This window comes from Drosophila persimilis, unplaced genomic scaffold (genome assembly GCF_003286085.1).
Source record: "Drosophila persimilis strain 14011-0111.01,24,50 unplaced genomic scaffold, DperRS2 tig00003933-arrow-pilon, whole genome shotgun sequence".
NCBI lineage: Eukaryota > Metazoa > Arthropoda > Insecta > Diptera > Drosophilidae > Drosophila > Drosophila persimilis.
This window is the reverse complement of record NW_020825706.1, coordinates 2,310,353-2,327,719: the sequence shown is the minus strand read 5'-3', so window position 1 is coordinate 2,327,719 and position 17,367 is coordinate 2,310,353. Positions and strand designations below refer to the sequence as shown.

The 17,367-nt window shown below is 44.6% G+C and overlaps 4 protein-coding genes across 4 annotated transcripts in view; 3 read left to right on the top strand and 1 right to left on the bottom strand.

The window, feature by feature from the left end:
* Positions 1–12,869, top strand: part of LOC6594228 (chromatin-remodeling ATPase INO80) — a 34,998-nt gene extending 22,129 nt beyond the window's left edge. The window contains exons 13-14 of the mRNA XM_026994575.1: positions 10,940–11,224; positions 12,548–12,869. Coding sequence (XP_026850376.1) covers positions 10,940–11,224; positions 12,548–12,804 — 542 coding nt within the window. The 3' untranslated portion in view covers positions 12,805–12,869. The remainder of the gene's footprint in view (positions 1–10,939; positions 11,225–12,547) is intronic.
* On the top strand, positions 4,408–5,406 carry LOC6594112. The gene has a single exon (XM_002019853.2). The coding sequence runs from the start codon at positions 4,465–4,467 to the stop codon at positions 5,215–5,217; it is 753 nt and encodes a 250-aa protein (XP_002019889.1). The 5' UTR covers positions 4,408–4,464; the 3' UTR covers positions 5,218–5,406.
* Positions 5,555–6,575, bottom strand: LOC6594111. The gene has a single exon (XM_002019852.2). It carries the CDS (start codon positions 6,489–6,491, stop codon positions 5,721–5,723), a length of 771 nt encoding a protein of 256 aa, XP_002019888.1. The 5' UTR covers positions 6,492–6,575; the 3' UTR covers positions 5,555–5,720.
* Positions 6,770–7,773, top strand: LOC6594110. The gene has a single exon (XM_002019851.2). The coding sequence runs from the start codon at positions 6,811–6,813 to the stop codon at positions 7,588–7,590; it is 780 nt and encodes a 259-aa protein (XP_002019887.1). The 5' UTR covers positions 6,770–6,810; the 3' UTR covers positions 7,591–7,773.
* Positions 12,870–17,367: the final 4,498 nt, after the last annotated feature.

Below are 17,367 nucleotides of genomic sequence, written 5' to 3'. Positions count from 1 at the left end.
GCAGCCAAAATATGTTTTATAGTACAAGTATTATAGTATTATTTAGCATTGCTATCGATTCAAAATCATGCTTTGGATTCGATTTTTCATCAAAAGAACATTTTAAACGGACTTTAATGTCTTTTATAGATTATAATCGATTATTTAAACCTGTTATCGATTTTTTTCTTAAAATATTGCAGTGTAATCGTAACTTCTACCCAAAATGAGCTTTTAAACCCAGTTTCTTTTAGGAATATCAATATTTATTTGTATCTCAAGAATTTGAATAAAATATTCCTACATAGAGATGCAAATTTGTCCAATATATCATATATTTCCATTGAAAGATCTAATCTAAGCGATGTGCCATGATGACAATCATTTGTAGACACTCTTAAAAAAGACATCTCCTACGAGTTATGATTTTCTCTCCTGTAACTTTGATTGTAATTATCGTATGTTTTCTTTTATCGATAATTTAATCAAGCTTCTGTGTTCCCATCTCTAGTACAGACATTCTGTTACAATTCTTTCACAAATCACATACTGTGTAGACATCTGCTCCGCTCCACATCAAGTATGGCCGGGCGTCTTGGCCAAGATCTTAAGCATTTGCCTGATGTTTCACTCAACAGCATTCCGAGACACAAGACACACACAACACTTGATGTTGTTCATAACAAAACAACACAGACCTCATTCCAGGGGATTCCATGGGGCAGTTAATTTTATGCAGCAGGATAGTTGGAAAGTTTTTTGCCTCGGCACATTTCTTCCATCATTCAAATTTCCCAGTGCGTGCGGGCCCGGCACGTCCCATTCCCATACCACTGTACCATTTCGCATTTAATTGTGCTGTTGCACAACAGACGACTCCCGAGTGAAACAATTTCTTAATTGATGCCAACATTCAATGGGGAATGGGGGGACACGTGCCTCCGAATGTGTGTGCAACTTTCACATGGACAACAACATAATAAGAGCAGAGCATAACGAAACCCCTTAAAATCCAGGCGAAAACAAACAAAAAGTGTATATTAAATATTCATTAGATCTCGGGGCGGGGCCACACCCCGATCGTACTCGTAGATCATGAGATCCTTGTCCACTTTGTCAGCGGTGCTTGTGAGACATGTAGTATAATTAAGCCGAAACACTTGTTAAACAAATGCACACCAAGAAATCCCGCATATAAATCGAAAGATCGATCACACAAAATATCTCATAGAATACACGTTAGCCATGAGATACAATTACGCCTGAGTGCTCCTACTGCTGCTGACAATCCTAACAGCAAATCAAAACTGCGAACAAAAACTTTGATTGGCCACAAAAATTCACACAGATACAAATAATTACAAAACACACAACAAAAGTCTCCCAGAAAATCCGAATGCCAAAAAAATAAAATGTGCGTTTTGTTGTGGAGAAGTAGTCTTAGAAGTATTCAGACATTCGAGAGACCATCGAATTGCATAGGCCTGCTAGGCCGGCTTGCTAATGGCTTTAATGCTGTTAGCCGTAGTCCGGCTACCACTTTTTGACGCATAAATTTACACCTTATTGGCCCCCATAGCGCCCAGAGCGCGTACGTGCCGTGGTTCTGTGCTTCGGATTGGGGGTACAGAAAACTCTTTTATAATTCAAGTGGTTTTGACTCAAATTGGTTTTAATCATATTTACAAATGTGCAAAATGATACAAATCCACGACGAGAATTCGCCTTTGAAACGTTTCGTATTTGAATGCGCGAATTCCTTGATTGGTTAAGACATTTCCTAATAGAGGGGCTGGCTTTTGGTATTTCAAGTATGATCATTGGTGATTGATATCATTTCATGGACTGTGATTGATGGATAAGCAATTCAACTAGGTTTGCTTAAAGGTTGATGGAGAACTAAATGAAAATCAATGGAAGCCCCAAAAGGATCATCAGAATATGATGGGAAAAACATGTTTAAAACGAGGGGGAACGTTGTGAGTTGCTGCGGACACCGCAACTCTACAGTTATACCCGATACTAAATCAGTATGGCTCTCCTCCAGCAGACGCCGCTAATATTAAACGACACGACAAAGAGTGCGTGCGAGAGAGACAGAAAATCAGTCTGAGCGTGACGTCGGGCGCTGCGTAGCCACTGCAAATTGATTTGTTCCTTTTGGCTATAAAAATTATCTGATCTGATCCAGATTCAGCAATCTGATAGATATAGTCGTTCTCTATGATTCTGCGTTTTTGGTTTTCTCGTATCTTTAAAATTGTGGATGCCACAGATTTTCGCCCTTTGTGGGGGCGGAAGTTGGCGGGACGAAGTTTTGAAATATTTTTGTAGCAGTGACATATCACAGAAGTCTGGATCCAAAACATCGTTGCTCTAGCTCTTATAGTCTTTGAGCACTAGGCGCTGAAGGGGACGGACAGACGGACGGACAGACAGACAAACAGACAGGGCTTAATCGCCTCGGCTATTGATGCTGATCAAGAATATATATACTTTATGGGGTCGGAAACGATTCCTTCTGGACGTTACACACATCCACTTTCACCACAAATCTAATATACCCCAATACTCATTTTGAGTATCGGGTATAAAAATCTAGTAAATATTTCAGAGGAAAGAAAAGTTACAGCCTTCAAAAACGGGTTATTTATTCGGGAATTCAGTAAATTCTTTTTCAATTCTTTGAACGATTGATTAAACAAAAGCCAATCCCCAACAATAAAAACCCAAAATCCAAGCTCCATATTCCACTCCATTCAACAGCCATCAGAAGCTTGAATTTAATGCAATTTCTTTAACATTAGATCTGCATTATTTCTTTAGGAAAAAACCAACTAAAATATCTTCCAGTTACCTCACATTTTCCTTCCCCTAGACACCCCTAATGATCCCAAAAAAAAAGGAACATACTTCTCATTCCCTTCGTGTTGCCTCAATTTTTTAGTCATTCCTTTGAGGGGGTGTGGCTCCAACAACAGCCCCAGAACAGCACCCTGCTACGAGTACAAGGACAGACCATCTGCCATAGAAAGAGCAGAGGGAGGGGGTTTTGTGTGTCATTAACTAAATGTAGCGTAAAATTGCCGTCGTTTCCGCATCTGTGGTGTCAATTTCACACATGTTATGAGCACTTCTGCGGTCACCACAGATTGATGACTCTTTCTCCCTTTATTTTTTGTTGTCCTTGTCCTTGGTTTTAGATTAAACAAGTTCCGGGGGCGACAGGAAGTGTCCAGGGAAAAACTCTTCAAAGGGAAAATGTACATACGATTGGCTTTGGGATTTAAAATTCTTCAAACATCGAGACACAGAGAGAGGGAGAGAAGGGGGACATTGGCGACAACAAATCATGACAATGGCAGGGTACAAAATGCCGACAACAACTGCTGCCACGATCATGATCATCATCATGATGATGATGATGACGATGATCCTCATGGCCAATGGCAACAACGTCGGCAACATAGCACATCATCAAATGCAACACGCTGCTGCTGCCGATCCGATGATAATGAAGATGGGCGACAAAGCCACAGACCGACCTCTCCAAGCGGTAGGAGAAGGAGAAGCCTGGCCAAGAAGAGTCCGACGTTAGAAAGGTAGAAACCAACAACCGAACAAACGACAACAAACGGGTACGAGGCATACGACAATCACCAGGCCACAAAAAGTGCGATCGATTGCAATGCGCACCGAATTTCAATTGGAGACGACGACGACGACGACAACGACGACGACTCCTCCGAACGAGCCAAGAGGAAGGCTGACTGCTCCTCCGATAATGGATGGCCGTTGGTCGTTGGTCGTCTGGCGCGGAATACAGTTGCAGACAACAGACGTACGGCGGCGATAGGAATTGGGTTATGACCTCGAATGCGTGTCGCCATGGACAATGCCCAGAAGATGCATCTGGCCAGAGGATTGGTGGATTGGATTGTTTGGAGGGGGCGCATGATTGAGCCATTTTGGGGGCAGCCAGCAGGCCTTAAAAAGTTGAAAGTTTAAAGAATCAAATAAAGATTGGCATTTAAGGAATGTCTAGGAAAGAAAAGAGAAGGATTGAGAGGTTTTTTATGCCACTATTCCTTAAATAGAAAAGGAATCTTTTAAACCTTTAATTTCTATCAAAAACCATATTAAATGAATCTTTATACGAAATATTATTGCTTCTCACACTTCGCAAAGCGATGGTCTATGAAATCTGTATCAAATTTCCTCCGTAAATTCGAATCGAAATATATAAAAGATGCCAAAACCCAGTATTCCATTTCAGAGCCTAAAAATCGAACAGAAATTCTACTTAAAATGGGACTAAAACCACCCTGCCAAAATGCTAAAAATCCAATTTTAAAAAAACCTCATCAAAACACCCCATGAAAAATACCTAAAAAAGAAAAATTTTTATTCAAAATTTTGAGCGTAAACAGTTTTTTGGAATTTTTCTTTCCCCCCGGAAATTATTGGAGTTGAGCCTCCAGAAGCATGTGGCAGCCGCGACGACGCAGGTGCTCGAAGGAGTGGTGTCTCCGCAATGCCCAGCCGAAGCCCTCGATTCCCCCCTTCAAGCCGGAGCCGACCCGCTGGGCAAAGCCGGGGCCCATGAATCTAGACGATTGGGTGAACTTCTACAAGTGGTGCCAGGTGAATGCTGCGCCCATCGAGAGGCCACCCATCAAGAAGGAGCCGCCGCCTCCGCCCACACCTGAGCGGGTACCCAGGATGGCCGAGGCTCCGAAGGCACCGATTGTGGGCTGGACTCGCTGCGAGTCGGGAGGGAACAGAGACGAGCAGGACGCCTTCAGTCGGCTGAGCAGTCCGCGTTGGCGCCGGGGAAAGTACCAGCCGCCGCCCCCGGAGGTGTTTGCCTACCGCCCCCGCCTCGCCTATCAGCCGCGTCCAATGCCAGAGCCGGGCAGACCGGCGAATAAGATAAAAGTGCCCTGCTGCTTCCAGCACGACGACGTGGAGTCCGAGTTCTGGGCCACCGTACGCTTTCCTGTCTCGAAGAACGCCCGGTCAACGATGCCATCGCGGAAGGACTGTGAGCTCTCAAGACCCAGGGCGGTACCACCGAAGCCCCACTGCCCACTACCGTCGCAAAATGCCTACCTTATGCCCAAGCGGAAGAAAATGACTGCCCGCCAATGGCGAGCCCATCAACAGCGTCTGAAAATCTTGGCCCAGCCAAGTGAGCGAATTCTGGCGGAACTGCCATGCTTCTGTGATCGGTGGTAACCGAGGAAAGCTCAAAGATCGGGTTCGAAGGAGCCAAAGGATCAGCATTAATCCATAGAGCATAGAGCAACTGGAGATGGATGTCTATGATGCAGTCAGTTGATTGAACTATGGTTTAGGGCAGATTGTTTTGGCCTTTCTTGAAATTTAAAGTGACAGAAAATATATTGTGTCGTGGAAAGAAGCAAATAGTGAGGGTCTCTAGAGGTAGATGTGGAGGGAAAATGTTTAGGCGAAGAAGGAAAGGAAGGAACTGTCGGATCTGTAGAGTAGATCTCTCTGAAAGTTTTCCAGATCCGTGGTAGCTCCTACACAGCAAAAGGAAAACCTCTTTAAATATTTTAGATATACATTTATTTCATTGAAGAAAAGGTCAATAGGCTATAAAAATAATATCTGAGACACTGGATCTGTCATCTGAAGCTCATCTCTAAGCTCAATTAAAACAATTAAAAATAAAAATTTAATCCAATGCAAACTAAGGAAAGGGGGAACGCCTCTGCTCACAGATAGAAGTATTCGTAGTGCCCCCTGTTCATGGGTTGGGACAGATAGGTCAGGCGTATCTGGTGGAGGCGCCAGCCTTGGGGCGTGAACTTTTTCCGCTTTGGTGGCGGCACATCCAGCGGGCCCGGGGTTTTCGGCGGAATCGGGCAATGCGGAGTTGGTGGCAGGGTGCGGGGCTTGGCCAGATCGATGATGCGCGGAGAGGCTTGGCCCTTGAGAGCTTCCTTGCGAACGGGGAAACGGAGCTGGGACCAGAACTCGGCCTCGACTTCGTTGTGCTGGAAGCAGCAGGGCACGGAGGGAGGCTGGAAGGGACGTCCCCTGTCACGATGGGGCGGCTGCCCCACTGTAATGACCGGGTTATAGGGCGAGTCGTCGTCGTGGAACTGGTGCTTCTTGTTAACAATTCGAGGCTTTGCCAGTTCCACGAGCTTCTCGTCCAAATCCATCCAATCCATACTCCCTCCGGCCTTGCCGCCGCCGGCCTGGTAAAGATTTTCCGCCTCCTTGAAAGTGCGCTCCTGGGGCGCGGCCTTCGTCGTCGCCCAGTGGTAGAACTTCTTCCAGTCCTTCTTCTTCATGGGCCCCTTCTTTTGCCACTTGGTCAGAATCCGCTCCTCCCTGTGCCGTTTCCGCACCAGGGGCTTCGAGTTCCTTTCGACCCATTCCACCCACGAGGGCACAGGCTTCTGATTGATCTCATCCGTGGGTATCGTCAGCACGGTTTTTGCGGCGCGTGCATCCCCGATGTTTATGCCACTGACCATGTCGTTGGTTTTTCTCTTCTCCTCTCAGTTGATTGGCACTTCCAAAAATGGGGATTTTACTGCGAATTTTCAATTGATTTTACAGGATTTTACTGTTACCGGAGGAATGTTGACAGGAAAATCTTTACTCGCTGGACATTTTAGAAGCCATTAAGCAAGAGCCTACTTTTAAGCCAAGAAAAACGGAAATTTGAGGTGAATCCCATCACAAAATCAGTAGAGTTTTACCTTCCGTCGAAACCACAACAAAAATTCGTATTTGAAAAATATTGAAAAATTTTGGTAGCGAAATTTAAAGTGAAAGAAACCACTTTTTGCGATGGGCGATCAGGAGGACTTTAAGCTGCCGCAGGTGCCAGGCGGTAAGGGCGATGCCTCGCCAGCGGAGCCCCCCTCGTGGGTGGCCTGGGTGGAGCGCAATTCCAAGCCACGGGTGCGTGTCCGTCCGAAGGTGGTGCGAGAGCTGACGCCCTGGCAGAAGGCCGGACCCATGAAGAAGAAGGACTGGAAGCACTTCTACCAGTGGGCTTCCACCAAGGCCATGCCGAAGGAGCAGCCAGAGCCGCCACCAATGGAAATCCCCTGCGAGGCAGACTATCTGCCGTGCGGCAAGCAGAGACAAGCCGACGAGGACGACTTGGACATGGGCGAGAAGATGGAGCAGCTCTCCATACCGCTGGAACGCAGGCAGCGCAAGAAGTACCAGCCCATCCCGCCGTCTATCACCTACAACCCAATGATCGTGTGGGGCCAGCAGCCGCACCTCGATAAGGGTCGTCCGTTCAAACCCCCGGAAAAACCCTGCTGTTTCCCCAACTCTGACATCGAGGACGAGTTCTGGGCCACCCTGCGTTTCCCCGTCCGCAAGGCAGCCCTCAAGGGCCGTCCAACGGCGCGTATTATCAGTTTGGCCAGGCCGAAGGTCATGCCACCCTGGCCACCCCATTGCCCCCTGCCGGAGAAAGCCCTGGCCCCGCTGGATGTGCCGCCACCGAAACGCAAGAAGTTCACGCCCCAAGGCTGGCGCATGCACCAGATACGTCTGATCTATCTGTCCAAACCGATCTCACGTCGTGAATTTGAATACTTCTATATGTGATTCGAGGTATCATTGGAGTACCCTCAATGGGAAAACGATTGGAGAATTAGGGTTCGTTCAAAATTTGATTTGTTTTTGAAGTTTACTTCCAAGTTTCGTACACAGTTTGTTTTTGTAAGCGTATAAATATTAAAGTATCGTGAATTGTGTACAGGATTATTCCTCAAGATCCAGAGCAGATACTTTAACTTTTTTTTTATTCGAATGAAGATCTAGATTTTGAATGATATAATAAATAGAGCTACTCGATGTAGATAGATCTTTCTGCTATAGATTTCCAACTTTTTTGACCCCTCTTTTTATGGCTGTCAATCACAAATGGTCATAGATACAATGCTTATATTAAATACAATATTTACTTCAATAATTGTCTGCCTATATACCAATTTTCATAGCTATCGAATCGTTCTGTACTGTAATCATAGTTATTTCCCTTCGAAGATTCAGGAATTCTCTTCAGACACTGGCAATAAACCCCGAACAAATCCCTTAAAAAATTAACAATTTCACACACAGATAAGAATTGCAATTTATTTGACTTTTTATGGGCTTACAGTAGCGACAGCCCAGAGATGTAATCTAAGCCTGAAAATCTGCGCAAGGCAAAGGCACAGTCACAGTCACAGGGAAGACAGAGAGAACCTCGGAACGAAGGGGCCAAGAGCCCAATGAGAGCCACTTAGTCATGGCCAGGCGCATTACAGTCAAAGGTGAGGCTGTGGCAAAGGCCCTGCTGTCCAGAGATGAGATTGGCCCTGTCCTGGCCGTCGTTGCATTTATCAGGCGTAACAAACATGCGTCACATTGGGCACCAGAGAGACCCGAGGCAGATTGCGCAGACTGTGGATCCTCTAGGATCAAGGTTCACAAATGATCATCAGTCAAATCAATTAGATAATTGAATGAATGATTTGTAAAATCCGATTATGTTCGCCAGGTTTACTTTTTTCCTTTCCTACCATTCTCTTCATTTTCTTTTCTTTCCTACCATTCTTCTTCTTTACTTTCCTGGTTTTAAGTTATTTCTTTTTCACTTCCCTGTTTTTTTTTAGTTTTACTTTTTTTTTGCTGCAGTTTTTCTGTGTTCGTGCCAATTGGTAATCCATGGAGAGGGCCCCAAAAAAAGAAAACTCCTGTAACACTCGTGGCAGGCGGCAGCAACAATCCAAACAAAAGCGAAAATATTTATTACAATCATAAATACAACTACAACAACCAGACCGGTGGCAAAGGAGAACGGAAATGCCTATTATTGATAGTATTTATAGGGTGGAAGGCAAAGGGTTTTTGGCGGAAGATTCTGCTTTTTGGCAGAGTCCTTGCGACTTTTGATAGAGGAACACAGAAAGTTCTATAAGTATGATTCGGGATCGTACGCGAAACACTCGTGAGGAGGATTTTTAGAGGATATTTATATGATAATATATTTGGAAAATTTCCTAAGAATTTTTACAAGATTTCAAGAGTGGAATACCTTAAAAAAGATAAGAAATCGATCTACATCTACAATTTGTTTGGGATAACAGTATGACCTATCCCAAGACCCTTAAATAATATATCACACACGACATTTCCATTCTCTCATACCCCAAAAACCTCTTCTGCACACTCCCCCCGCGATGACAGCTGAAATATGCTAAAAAGCGAAACTTTTGCTGTTTTTTCTGGTGTTGTTCGATGGCTTGCTGCAATGCCGCGACGTTTGACCGAAATACATGTCAAAATAAGCCAAAAAAAAAAAATATATATATATATAAAGGAAAACCTCTTTCGGGCCTTGGATTGAATATTATTGATAAAACTTATGGCTCGCCGGAATAGTGGCAGCCTGAACTTTGCTACAGTTCAATAATATTGCATTGCATTCTGTGGAGGTTCCTGTTCTCGTTTTTGTTTGTTGTAACAGTAAAAGTAAACCCTATCATTAAATGTTGGCTGCTAAAGACCTGCCTCTCTTTCTAGCCAACAAATGTTGAGCTATGACTTGTAGACAATTCCTCTGGCGACTGTCGAACGATGATGATCAGATCTACTGACTGTTGAACGATGATGATCGACTCCTCTGACTGTGGAATGATGATGATCGACTCCTCTGACTGTGGAATGATGATGATCGACTCCTCTGACTGTCGGACGATGATGATCGACTCCACTGACTGTCGGACGATGATGATCGACTCCACTGACGAGACAATGTCGATCATGATATGGGATCAGGTAGAAGATGATGATGATGATGCTGCTGACTGCATGCTGCACTTGTGTATTGCATACCAAAATAGCAGAGCGCCAGGCAATGTCGCCAAGAAGCCAGACCCAGAGCCAGGCCCAGAACACAACACCCCCAACCCCCCGGAGCAACCAGTTGTTGTCTCTCGTGTGTTGTTTCTGTGTCTCTGCTGTCGTCTGCCTGCTGATTGCAACTTTTGTTGCAATGAATGCTGTTGCCTCGTCTGTTTTATTTATGCAATTTACAGTTACAGTCCCAGCCTAGGACCCAGAGTCGTATAGCCTCAGAATCGGCGAATTAAAATATGCAAAGGTCCCCTCTTCCCTCCCCCAATCCACGATTAAAGTTGAACTAGTTGCTTGGCTCTGGTTTTGTAGGCATTGTCGTTGGCTGGTTGGTTGGTCTCTGGGGCATCAAATGCCACACGTTAGTGGGAGAATATATGGTCATGGCATAGATAAAGTTGTCGCCGCACAGATGATGATCTCGTTGTGGGTGCTGCTCTGCAAAAGAGGTTATCGCTGAGGAATCGTCTATAAAAACTAGAGGTGGCAACAAATGATCGATCTACAAGACGATAACTGATGAAACGATCGATGAATAATCAATTTGTGGCCATTTTAGACGAAAGACTCTCAATCTTTGGTAAAGCCAAGTACTTAAGTGAGGATTTTGGCATTTTTATCAGAAATTATGGATTATTTTTAGGAAAAACTCGATATTATTTAGGAGAATTGAAGTTCTGTGATGAGGTTTTTTATATCAAATATATTATTTTTCGATTAAAAATCGACCGATATGCAACACATTTCATATCGATGGTATATTTAATCGATTTTCGTTATCGATCAAATCTTTCCTATATGAATTTACTGCTGTTTCTAAAGGTATCCCCTTGCTGATAGCCCTACCTAATCTTGAACCCCAATATATCACCTAACATCGATCCTCATCAATTAATTACAGCCCCCATTTAATGACCATAAAATTGTAGAAAATGTAACATAACTCGTAGTTTTTTGTTAAACCGCCAGCTGTGTGTTTTTTAAGGCTCGTAACTCGTAACTCCTAACCGCAATTAATCAATAATGAGCCGTCCATAAATTGTTGTATTTGCAGACTTCCTCAGCGATATGAGCGGCGTTTCGCCGATGCGACGGCGACACCACCCGCGCGGCACCAAGCGCGGTCGGCCACGTGGCAGCACGAGACGCGGCGGCGGACATGGGTCGCTGCAGCGCGTGCTGACGCCAACGCATTCGCCGGGGCAGGGGCAGCAGGCCGCCGCAGCAGGAGGAGGATCAGCAGGGGAAGCGGGCTCTGGAACGTCTTCGCCCCTGCCACAGCTACAGCAGGAAGGAAGCGGTGGAGGCGAGTTTGCCCCCGTGCCGCTCAATGAAGAAGGTAAGAAAACACTGAGAGAAAAGAGGAAAAAAGGGAGGAGAAATGCTGATGGGAATTAAAAAAATTTTTCATAGGAATGAGAGCATGAAAGTAGTAGCTTTATATACACCGAAACTCCTAGGAAAATGCTCATATATTTAAATAATTTTCTTTCACTGCAATGCCCTTCCTTTCCGGCTCTTCTTCAAGCGGTAGTTAGGGCTCTCACCCCCTCTCCCCCTTAATGCACTCGATTGAGTGTCACTTGTCACTAAGTAATCGCTTGTCATAATCACGTTTATCGTCTGCCTTTTTCCGGGGCACTTGTACTTTTTGGGCAACATTATCTCCACTTTTCTTTTGTGGTTGATCTGCCCTGCCGTACGTTCCCCCTTTTTTTTGGCCTTTTCTTGGCTTCGATTACAGCCCGCAGGAATACCACTTTGTGGTACGTGACAATTTTAACGCACTCCCGAAATGGATTATATTCAAACCCCTCCCTCCCCTCATTGCCCGCCCTTTCTACCAAAGAAATCAAACAAATATCCGATAAAAACTGCCTGGCATTTTCTCCCCCTTTTATGCGGCTTCAAGTCAAGGCAAATATTTGCCTAAAGATTTACATCTGGCTGCCATTATCTTTGGCTTTTCTTGGGGAGATGTAACTCCTCTTCATTGGGGATATATTTCCCCCTTCGTGGGGACATCTTTCCTTTGGTTTGGGCTTCAAAATGATAGATACATATGCCTCTTAATGCTTCTTGTAGAACATTTATCACGTTGCACAGATTGTTGCCACTTTTGATTCATAATTTTCTGTGAAAAGTAATTTTCCATCTGTCCAGTATTTAAAGTCAAACAAATGGGATTTAAACCGAGGCGAAAATATGGCAAAAATGTTGCATGAGTCGCACGACAAATGATAATTGCACAAATCCGCTTAAATGACGCAGACAGTACAGACGATGCAGCGTGGCAGGGACGGGGGTTGTGTGAGGTATGAGGGTGCATTGTTGTACACGTGACAGGAACATGTGGGCCCGAAAATGGAGACATAATCGCACTGGCAAATACGCAACGTTGCATAAATTACCATGCAACATGGAGCGCCCTCCGTCCCCCGAGGGTGGGACCATAATTATAAAAACCACAATTGCATGCAAGGATTTGCAGAGGATACAACGTGCGGCAGCAAATGCCCATGGAATTAGTGGAAATATGCCTCTGATCCTCTGTCCAATTAACGGATGTCCTGCCAGACACAAGTTTGGGGGGATAGAGACATGCCTGAATTTCTTTAAATCAAATAACTAAAGTGGATCCATTTCTTCTTCTCCCAAACAGATCTCCCCATACACCAGCAGAACCCTACGATGCAAGCAGTATCCCCCACTGGAGCCGTCAAGCGCGGACCAGGACGACCCCGATCCAAGACAGCGGCACCCATCAGTCGAGGGACACGCGGCGCCCCACGCGCCCGCCGGCCGATGGGTCCTTTGCTGGTGCCACTGGGCCGCAGTCCAGAGGCCCTGCCACCAGGTCAAGTCCCAGCCGAGACTGCCACACAAGCCACGGCCAAGCCGCCTGGAAATATTGGATGAGTGAATAAATAAAAGAACAATCGATGGAAATTCCGAAATAAAAATAAATACTGTTTAATATCTTTGGACTATTTTTTTCCTTTCAAGGTCTGATAGATGTACACCACCGTAACGATTAGGCCCACTTTGGTTTTCAGATCAATGCCGGCTGGAAACTTGAATTGGGTGGGTCTGGAAATCAATGAGATAGGGTCCAGCATCGTTATGGGGTCCATTCCTCCGATTTCTGTTTCGTCGTCGGGTGCATAGATTTTGTAATATGGATTGTATGCTGTATCCCTAATTTTGTACACTAAATTCCCTTTTGGATTCTTATAATCGAACACGTGTTCGCGATGTCGACGGTGATGCTCGACGGTTGCAATGTGCGATCTTTTCTCATCGAATATTTCCAGCCAATCGAATTCGTCGTTTTTACCCGGCTCGACTACAACGACCAGATGATCTAAGTGATCGTATAGATTGCCCACCTTCTGCGGAATGGGTTTCAGCAAATCCCGGAACCAGTCCTTCCATGTTGTCGTTCTTTGGGTAAAATAAAACAGTTCGAAGCCATCCGGATCCAAAACGAGATGGGCCTTGCGCGCTCTGTGTTTGAAACGCACCGCATCCATTGAATCCAATTCGTCCATTATCCTCCAGCCCAAGACATGATCACAGTTTAATTTATTCCAGTTTTCGAAAATATTTTTGGACAAAACAATTTGTTCACAGACTGCTACAATGTAGACTTTCCCCTCCAATGTTTTGTTAATTAGCAGGTAGTACCCAAATTTTATTACATTTTGCAATCATAAATTAATAAACTTGTAAAACTGTTAAAGCGTTTCCGTTGACACTTGTTCCGCATTAGAGACCCCTGGAGATGCGATACTGCTGATGTATTCACGCATCAGCCGTTGAAATAATTGAAGTCTGAAGACTGGAAACAAAAGACCCCACCAAATTAGATGTGTAATAAAAATCTTTCGAAAACAAATGTCAGTGGTAATCAACACCGAAGATGGGACCACAGGAACGCAGCCAAATAAAACTTGTAATTAAATTAAGGAAAAACTAGAAAAAGTCGGTGGGAAAACCTTTTGGCAATTAGTTACGGGGCATGATTCCTCCACATACAAAGATTAGAATAATTTTGTAGAAGTAATACATATGTGAGGGAAGCAGCCTTATAGGCGGCCTCCAAATATATTGAACAGGACACGCCATCTCGAAAATATACAGAAATCCATACAAATATAGTCAATAAAACCCGTTGGGCGGGAATTGTAGGAACATACTCTACAATGAGTGACGGCAATAGGGATTTAGAGTGGTCTATCATTCCAGCTGAAAATTCAGTTAAATTGTAGATAAAAGTCACTTAAAGGAGGCTTACACAAATAGATGAAGAGACTGCTGAAGACGGAATATCATTGATGCTTGCCTTTTTATTCCAATCTTGCGAGAGAGCATACAAACATCAGTAAGTCCATGGCCCACTATTCCCAACTACTGTGATATTCCGTACCAGTTGGCATTGACTGCCTCTGGCATCCTCTCCGACTTTTCAATATGACAATTCTTAATATTCCAGCAGCAGCAGCAACTCGTTTTCCTTTCTGCAGTCTGTCCTCTGTGGATCTTCCTTCCCTGGTTCGTCGTCGTCGTCGGCCAAATGGCGACATTGGGGAACTGTCATAAGGCTGCACGTTTTGCGCCACAGTTGGGGAATCCGAGAAATGCTAAAAGTGTGCATTTATGCCGAGTGGCATCTGCGGCGGCGGCGGCAGTGCGTCGGGCTGCCCCAAGTAGCAAGTTGTTGTTGCCCCTGCCCCCACAAATGGCTGTCAGTGAGGGGGGCCCAGTGCTTTTATTAATTAGCAGCCAGCCCGAACTCCACTCGAGGGGCAGCAGACAGTAGATACCCTAGAGGAAAGGGTACTCTAGAGTAGGAACTGCCCAGATAGTATCAGAAATACAGGCTATAGTTTGGCCAGAGTGTTGGCAAATTGTACATGAATTCGATGGCTACATCATATTTCCACCATAGAAACAATCAATCAGCCAGAGTATCAATGATTCGATCACTGATCGATCGACCTTCCTTTATCGGTTTTTTTCTCAATTAAAAATCACAAACAGCATTTCAATCGATGTCGTCTGCAGTTTGTGGTCGTTGCAGGAAAAGAAAATTGTTGAAAAGCCGCCAGCAGGTTGGGCCTGACTGCCTGCCTGCCACATTGGCGACAGTTGTTAACTGGTTCGTCTCGCTGGCTCTGGCTCTGATCCTGGCCCCCGAGTCAAGCGGAAGGTGGAAGAAAATCGTACCCCAAGAAAGTCCTGAGTCCAGAGATGAGGATTAAAGAGCAGCAGCAGCTGCTTCCGTGTGCCGCAGCAGGCCCAGCCCAAAAACCATTCATGTGATTTAAGCCAGCGCAACTAATAAGCCGCAAGAAGCCCGACTTAAATCCTTTTCTTTTGCTCTTTAAGCCGGCCAAGATGCTGCCCCTCCCGAACCATAAATCAAGACAATAAGCAGGCCAGATTGCGTGGCCACACCTTGAAAAAATAGACCAAAAAAGGGAAAAAGAAAAAGGATTAGAAGGGGGAAAACTCTAGATCTGCGCTACTCCTTTCTTCCACGCAGCCTACGCATCTGTAGAGCGGCTTAAGGCTCATCCTTCACAAAAAAAATGAGAACGCGCTGCCTCCTGCCCGGCTCCTGCTCCTGCTCCAGTTTCCCCTGGCACTTAAGAACGCAACGCACAAAAGGAGCAGACAAACCCCTCAAGGAAGCATCCATTCATCTGGCAAACTATTTTTGGGAAATTAAAATGTCTACTCCTACTACGAGTATTTGTCGGCAGGGGATTCGGTTTCGGCGTTCGTCCTCGTCCTTCGGTTCTTTTTTAAGGTCTATACGCACACATCCCTCCAACAACTATCTATCATGTGCTCTGCTCGGATGATGAATTGTGCGCGTTTGGCGTCTCTAATTCAATTTATCTTAGACAAAGTCATGTCCTGTGTATAAAGAACATAATGATAGGGCAGGGGCAAACTTTGGGTGGAGTGGCAGCTGTCCTTTGATTGTTTTTTAGGCGGCTGTTGTCTTTCTATCAGAGTGCCGTAGCACTCGCACTATTGATGCGGAAGTATCAGATGATCCGCCCAGTGGAGAGGAGACGGAGACAACTTTCAAGTTCGTTTCGCAAGTCATTTGTTTTTATCCATTCTCTCCACTCGAAACATTCGAGAAATGTTTAGAAGAACTTTAAGAGAGATCCACCGCCCAAGACCAGAGACCACAGACCAGAGACCGACTCAATGTTAAAAATTTTAATGTAAATATTTGAAACAACATGCCACGACTGCCACTCACATAATGAGGTCTCTCATCCTAGTCCGGAGGTTTGTTTTGCCAGTTAAAAATAGTGCAGACAGCGGCAGAGCAGCACTCATCTCTTGGCCACAAACGAAAAAAAAACTGGACCCAACCGAGCTGGAAAACACGTTGCCAGCTCTTTAATGCATCAATTAAATTTTTTCTTTTAATTATTGTTGCTGCTGCTGCCTGTGTCTTGGCGACTGCTGTTGGTCGCTTTTTGTTCCTGCTCCTCTCCTGTCAGGCAACATGCTGCGCTGCTCTGCGCTCTGTTTCTACTTTTTTTCCCCACATTTACTCGTACTGGTACTCGTAGTCGTATTTTTTGCACAAATTGTTGCCTGCTCTCGGGGCATCTCTCTGAAGCTCGTGTTTAGTGTTTTTGAAAGCCAGGCCAGGCCAGGACAGAGCACAGTACAGGACAGGTCGGTGCCGGCCAGGCCAGGCCAAGCAGTCACTTGTCCACAGCTGCGTCTTGTGTTTATTGATATGTTTTCATTATTGAATTAGTTGTGGTTCACTCGGTGGGGATACACTTTAGGAAGGGGATGTTAACTAAAGGAAGATGCGGGATAAACTACTCTTAAGATATGTTGGGATATCATTTATCACTAAAACCTAGAATCAAAGGCATATTTCCAGCTTTAGGCAGTCCATTCCATAATGAAAAGTATGAAAAATCAGTTTTTCAGTTTGAGATAATATTCCTAAGATTTAAGGTACTTTTTCAGCTCGAAATTCCAATTTCTCTTAGAAAACCATAGCTGAATCCTTGATCCCGTCCCCAAATCTTAAAGAGTATTTCCTCTTTCGACTTCCTTAGTCTCAGAGCTCCTTTCTTGTTTAATTTTTGTGTTTTTTTCCTTAGCATCTTTGTCTACAAAAAGTCAATTAAGTTGGTTCAAACTTGTTGTGGACATCTGGCATTTTTCTGTATTTCGTTAATGTGGGAAATCGACAAGATTTGGTTTATATATTTTTTCCGATGTTAACTTAAAGATCAGAAGAGAACTATTGATTGACAAAATTGAGTATTATGGATCCAAAAATCAGGGAAAAAAATGTATAAAAATTAAGTATACAGAGCAGGCCAGGACCTTCACCTTCTGTGCCTTTTCTGCTCAATGAAATATCCTCTCTGAGTCCCCAATCATTGCTGCATACTTTTGGGTGGGAAAAGGACACAAAATACACTC